Source organism: Pan troglodytes, chromosome 19, assembly GCF_028858775.2.
Source record: "Pan troglodytes isolate AG18354 chromosome 19, NHGRI_mPanTro3-v2.0_pri, whole genome shotgun sequence".
In the NCBI taxonomy this organism is placed as follows: domain Eukaryota; kingdom Metazoa; phylum Chordata; class Mammalia; order Primates; family Hominidae; genus Pan; species Pan troglodytes.
In genome coordinates, this window is record NC_072417.2 from 74,639,159 (window position 1) to 74,645,903 (window position 6,745).

Sequence of the window (6,745 nt, forward strand, 5' to 3'; positions counted from 1 at the left end):
CAGAGTCCCAGCAGGGCTTGGGCAGGCCCAGTGCAGGGACCTCAGAAGCCTAGAGTCCCTCGGAGCCGTGAGCAAATTGAATGATGAACAGAAAAGGACCCTAGATATGTCCATCTCCAGCACAGAGGAATTATGGTCTCTGTGTTTTGGGGAATGGAGAAAATTGGCCACTGTAAAAACCAGGAGCTTGGAGTCTGCCTTGTGGTTTGAGCATTGGGCCCTTACATTCCACAATGTTCTTTCTCCTGGTTCATCTCCTGGTACCTTCAGAGACAGGGGTAGGGAATGGGGATAGGAGCCCTGGGGTGGGGTCAGCTGGGGTGTGGAAGCAGAGCCTGAGCGGAGGCCCTTCCCAGGCTGTGATAGGAGGTGCCCCAGCCACCTCCCACCCTCGCTACTGCCCTGCCCAGCCCGGCCACCCCCACTGCGTCCCAGTCACTGACAGCCGTGCTCTGCCGCCCGTCTGCTTTCCACAGTATGCACACGGGGACTGGCAAGGTGGGCAGGGGTCACTGGGGAAGGGCCGTGGCTGTGGTGGATTTTAGGCAGAAGAGTGACAGAGTCGGAACTGCATCTAGAACGGTCACTCAGAGCCTGATGTAGTTGCACAGACTCAGGCAGCAGGCCCGGGATGCTCACTGGGAAGATGTTACAGGTCCCCAGGAGAGACCCATGGGGACAGAAGCCCGGCAGTGCAGAGGGCTGGGGAGCAGGAGAAAGAATCAGAGGGTGGAGAGTGAGGAGTAGGGAGCCAGGGACGAACCAGGTGTGAATGGCAAGGCCCACTTCCCCAGACCTGCCCCAGTTCTGCCTGTGCCTGGGGTTGGGGAGGAGGGAAGGCCAGAGGCCAGTCCAGTCCCACCCTCCTCCCCAAGGACGGTATTGAGAAGCGGTGAGGCTGGAGAGCGACCCCTGAGGGAGGGAGGTTACATGTTATGATCCCATTTACAAATGTGGAAACTGAGACACATTTGTGTGCCTCACACTGGTGACCCTATGTGTTTTCTCCCCACAGATCACCCAGCTGAAAATTGAGAACAACCCTTTTGCCAAGGGATTCCGGGGCAGTGATGACAGTGACCTGCGTGTGGCCCGACTGCAGAGGTAGGGCTGCGTAGCCTGGGGGTGGGGCAGGCAGATGGGATTCAGGCACGTGGCCTCTGTGACCCTCGATGTATCTTCACTCTCTTCCTGTCTCTCCTCCTGTCCTCCCCACCCCTTCAGCAAAGAATACCCCGTGATTTCCAAAAGCATCATGAGGCAGAGGCTCATCTCCCCCCAGCTCTCAGCCACACCAGATGTGGGCCCCCTGCTCGGCACCCACCAGGCACTCCAGCACTACCAGCACGAGAACGGGGCACACTCACAGCTCGCGGAGCCGCAGGACCTGCCCCTCAGCACCTTTCCCACCCAGAGGGACTCAAGCCTCTTCTATCACTGCCTGAAAAGACGAGGTAGGGCTCTCCTGGTCTAGAAGCCCTAGAGGGTAAGAGGAGCGGTGAGGTTCTCCCCGAAACCACTCTGCAGCGCCCCCCCCCAACACACACACACTCATCTCGTGCTTGTGTGGCCTGGGAGAGTGGGCCTGAAGGGTTAGGGATCACAGCTGGGCGCAGGGCCATCTTTTCCAGTGCAGGGATGCTGGTTCTCATCTCTCATGCTGCCTTTGGAACCCTCACAGACAGCTTGTAGCCCCGGTGTCCCCAGACACCTTTCCACGTGTTGCTTTGCAGTCACTGCTCTGAGAGCCTCATGGGGTGAGCTGGGCTCTGCCTGGAAGTGCAGGAAGAGGCTGACACTTCCCAGTCCAGAGGTTTTGGGATTGGGGCTGTTATTTGTCAAAGCAACCTCAATTCCAGAACAGGGAGGACTTGGTGTCTCACGTGCAGGGCCTTCCACCCAATCATTCCTTCCAGGATCTGCAGAGGCTGCTTGAGAGTTGAGATGAGCTATTGTGGATGTAGGTGGGGGCTGGGAAGACAAGCCACAGCACCCTCTGTGCCAGGCCTCTTCGTAAAGAGGAGGAGCCCGGAGCTGGGCACCATCACATCTGTGCTCTGTGCCAGGTCTTGATTCCTCCATGGATAGAATTGCAATGATTCGTGTTACTCCACCAGAAGACCTCATGGGGCTGCTGAAATTCCCTTCGGAATGAGCCTGGGGACTTTTTTGCTTGCCATCCGGAATGTTCCCTCAGCCCTGGTCCTAGGGACTAGCCCGGCAGAGCTCCGAGATCCCCTGTACAAGTCTCATTAGAACTCAATGACCTAGAGCACGGGTTGGCAAACTGTGGCCTTCGGACCTAACCCAGCCTGCTACCTGTACAAAATAGTTTTTACATTTCAAAACAATTGAAAAAAATCAAAAGAATATTTCATGAGATGTGAGCATTATGTGAAATTAAAGTTTTAGTGTCCATAAAGTTTTATTGGAACACAGCCATACTCATTTACTTACAGGTTGTCTACGGCTGCTTTCATGGTACAACAGCAGAGTTTCGTAGTTGCAACAGATACCCTGCGGCCCACAAAGCCTAAGATATTTACTATCTGGTCCTTTGCAGAAAAAGTTTGCCCAGTCTTGACCTAGAGTGAGTAGGCCACCTGCCAGGATCAAGAGCTTAGCTCAGGGAGAAGAGAGGGATTTGGAGAGAAGACGGAGAATCGGGCTGAGTGAGGGGCAAAGGAGAGAGCTGGGCAAGGGAGAGGAGCAGGTCTCCCTGGGCAGGGCAGATGCCACCAGCAGGGGCAGAGGAGAGAGGTGAGCAGAGGCCTTCACACCCATTTAGCCCCTCTGCTTCCAGCCCCGTGGGTGCACACACAGAGCTCCCCGAATGAATCCCTGGAGAAAACAGGAGGAGGGAGGCCAAGATGAGCCATGGATGTGTGGGGTTTTTGTTGTTGTTGTTGTTGTTGTCGTTGTTTTGAGACGGAGTCTCTCTCTGTCTCCCAGGCTGGAGTGCAATGGTGCAATCTGGGCTCACTGCAACCTCTGCCTCCCGAATTCAAGTGATTCTCCTGCCTCAGCCTCCCCAGTAGCTGAGATTACAGGTGTATGCCACCATGCCCAGCTAATATTTGTATTTTTAGTAGAGATGGGGTTTCACCATGTTGATCAGGCTGGTCTCGAACTCCCGACCTCAAGTGATCCGCCCACCTTGGCCTCCCAAAGTGCTGGGATTACAGGTGTGAGCCACTACACCCAGCCCGGATGAGTGTTCTTAAATTGGCTCAGTGGGCTGCTCCCCAAACCCTCAGGCCTGGGTCAGCCCTGGATCCCAGGGGAGGTCATGCCACTCCAGATACTTAGGCCCTCCTTGTGGAGGATGTCGAAAGGCACACATACATGATTTGTGGCATCTGATGTCATCTTTCCCCAGAGTATCTGCTTAGCCTGAAAAGTATGTCACCTTTTACACTTATTATCAGTTCTATTTCTTAATTTTGTAGACACTGTGGTGTTGGAATCTGTGTAGTAAAAATCTGATGGCTCTTCTTTAAACACATGTGAGGTTAGTTCATCTTCTAAAAGCAACAGAAACATGCCTACAAGTGGCTTTGGCTCCCTGAGGTCTTCCTGGGAGCTGAGGATGGAGGCAGAAACCTCATGGCCTTAATTTTCTGGCTACTTCAGACAGATGTGGCCTCTGGGCATGGGCTGGCCTGGCAAGTGCCTCTACTTTCCTTGGCCAGGGAGGGCCTAGCCTGAGAATGCCACTGCACACCAAGGCCTCTCACTCTGCAAGAGTCAAGCTGGCGAAGGATCAAAGCCGAGTGCTGCCTGGCTAAGCCTGGCCCTCAGTGTCCGGTGATGTGGTGTCCCCCGTGGCCTCTGAGTAGGGTCCGTAATCTGCCCACTTCTTGGTGCCTGCAACCCTATAAAAGCTGTGGCTGATTGAAATGGCTCTGGGAGTGCCATGGCAACATGGGGAGGGCGGGCGCAGAGGGACAAGGACAGGCTGTCCCAGCATCCAACAGGGTGCTCTGGGGCCTGGGCTGGTGGAAATGGTTCTTCCTGAATGTTACTTTGTCTTTCAGCAGACGGTACCCGCCACCTGGACTTACCTTGCAAGCGATCCTATCTGGAAGCCCCCTCTTCGGTGGGGGAGGATCACTATTTCCGTTCCCCCCCTCCCTACGACCAGCAAATGCTGAGCCCCTCCTACTGCAGTGAGGTGACCCCCAGAGAAGCATGTATGTACTCAGGTTCAGGGCCCGAGATTGCCGGGGTGTCTGGGGTGGACGACCTGCCCCCACCTCCGCTGAGCTGTAACATGTGGACTTCAGTGTCGCCGTACACCAGCTATAGCGTGCAGACGATGGAGACTGTGCCGTACCAGCCCTTCCCCACGCACTTCACCGCCACCACCATGATGCCGCGGCTGCCCACCCTCTCCGCTCAGAGCTCCCAGCCACCAGGAAATGCCCACTTCAGTGTCTACAATCAGCTCTCCCAGTCTCAGGTCCGAGAGCGGGGGCCCAGCACCTCATTCCCAAGAGAGCGCGGCCTCCCCCCAGGGTGTGAGAGGAAGCCACCCTCGCCACATCTAAATGCTGCCAATGAGTTTCTCTACTCTCAAACCTTCTCCTTGTCCCGAGAATCTTCCTTACAGTACCATTCAGGAATGGGGACTGTGGAGAACTGGACTGACGGATGACTCTCACGTCTCCTCCATAGCCCCGGGACCGTGTTGCTCCAGTATTAACCTCTGTGGGTGGCCTGCACTCTACCAAGAAACACAGGAAGGTATTCCAGTGTGTGTGTGTGTGTGTGTGTGTGTGTGTGTGTGTGTGTGTGTGTATACACGGGCATGTATGTATTTGGAGAGCATCCATCTTCTGACATACAACTGAGGTCATGACAAGGAAAAAAAACACCACATTTATCTAAGAAGTGATTTTGGCTGCAGGACCTGGGTCTATTGTTATCTGACATCTCTTGACATGCCCGTGGGTGGGATGGGAGTGGAGGGTTCATATGAGTTATTGAGAGGGTTTTATAATGGTTGATTTACTCAGGGGCCAGGTGGGGAGGTCTCTCCCATGGGGAAAGATTCTCACTGCTGGGGCGGGAAGATTCTCGCTGCTGGGGTGTGAGGACTCTGTGCACACCTTAGAGTTCCTGGCCTTCTCTTTGCAAGGGGAGCTGAGAATCTGGTTTTGGTAGCAGGAGGCCCACTCCTTTGACTTCTGGAGAGTCTGTGAGACTGCCTGAGAGGTGGGCTCAGCTAAGCCACAATGTGTACTTTGATAGTACAGCTGGCTGCTCAGTGAGTGGCCTAGACATTGATGACTGGGGCTCTGAGGTCTGAGGGATGACGTTCGGAAAGGGTCATGGGCTAAATGTCACCTGAGGGGTATTTTTAAAGGTTTTTTTTTTCCCTTCATAGAGGAGGGAAAATGCAACCAGTAGCATCTCTGTCATCATTCAGATTTTGTAATAAAGTACAGAGCCCTTCCCCCTAGGTCCCCAACATACAGTCTCTCACTCTGGTGTGTGGAGAGTCGGCCTCCCAGGCACCATACCATCTGCATCCTATGATGATGGGCAATTATGAAACACGCCTCAGCTGGCATCATCCCCAGGAGGCCACACTGGAGCTGATGTCTGGCATCTCCAGGGCCTGTTCTGCTCTCAGAAAATCTACGCTTCTGGAGCGAGAAAGGCCAACAGAAATAAAGATAGTTGAAAAAAATTTGTTTCTTCCAGTAAATTCAGCCGGTGAGCTCAGAGGAGCAAAGAGAATTCTCCAGTGTGGCGCTCACAAAGTCCTCAGCCCTGCGTTTTAGCATTGAACACCACCAGGCCATCAGTGTGGCTGGGGTGAACTCTCCATCAAGCTTGGGAAATCACTAAACTCTTTGCATGCTGAATAGCTATTTATATATTATATAAATAAATAAATATATATATTATATATCGCTCTCTCTCACAAATGCAGGCCACATGTCAAATTCAGCTTTGCTTTCTACAAATGAATGAACTTAATAAAAATAAACGTTGGAGGGGGTATTTGGAAAGACATCTATTTAAATTTTTATTACATGTTTGATATTAAAAACTAAGAATGGTTTAGATAAAACATATAAATAAATAAATAAATATATATATATATAAACACACACACACTACAGATAAGGCTTTTTTAGAAAACACATTAGCTAACAGGTGATATGGAACTTCAAGTGTTTTGTTATATAGCATGGATGTTTTATTTTGCATATCGGAACATAAAGCCATTTTACAACTGTGAAGTGTGTGGATGCTCTTTATTACTGACTTGTCATTTCTTGGCTCTGCAATGGCCTCTGCCTCTTTTTTGCTGCTATTTTTTTTCTCAAGTGTCAGGTAAGGCCCTCAGTACCTCTGAACATGTGTACCGTGGAGCCTCTGAGCTCACAGTGAAGTCACTTAGGACCACAGAGCAATTGCACCTTTGATCTCATGCTACTCCCTGGGTTATGAATCTGGACTCCAGGGTCCACAAAGACCCCAGAAGGGCGGGCAGGCAGTAAAGCAGGAATCTGTCTCCTTTCAGCAGTCAACACATAAGCTGGCCATTTGGGGGAAGTGGTCTCGTAAGTAGGGAATTCCTGGTGGGATTTATGCAGCTGCTTCAGAAAAGGAACTGAAGAGCAGGTTCGAGTCAGTGCGGGGGGCTTCCTGGAGCAGTCAGGGGCATGAGCTCATCACCACCATCACCCCAGAATGGGTGAGTCAAGGCCTGGCAAAGTCCCCATTCGCC

The 6,745-nt window shown here is 52.4% G+C and overlaps 1 protein-coding gene across 2 annotated transcripts in view; it reads left to right on the forward strand.

Moving 5' to 3' along the window:
• Window positions 1-6,254, forward strand: part of TBX4 (T-box transcription factor 4) — a 32,937-nt gene extending 26,683 nt beyond the window's left edge. The window contains exons 7-9 of one of the 2 annotated variants that reach the window (XM_001142886.7): window positions 1,016-1,104; window positions 1,225-1,454; window positions 4,038-6,254. In XM_001142886.7, the coding sequence (XP_001142886.4) occupies window positions 1,016-1,104; window positions 1,225-1,454; window positions 4,038-4,657 (939 nt within the window). In that variant the 3' untranslated portion in view covers window positions 4,658-6,254. The remainder of the gene's footprint in view (window positions 1-1,015; window positions 1,105-1,224; window positions 1,455-4,037) is intronic. The other variant, XM_016932678.4, reaches the window with a different exon arrangement.
• Window positions 6,255-6,745: the final 491 nt, after the last annotated feature.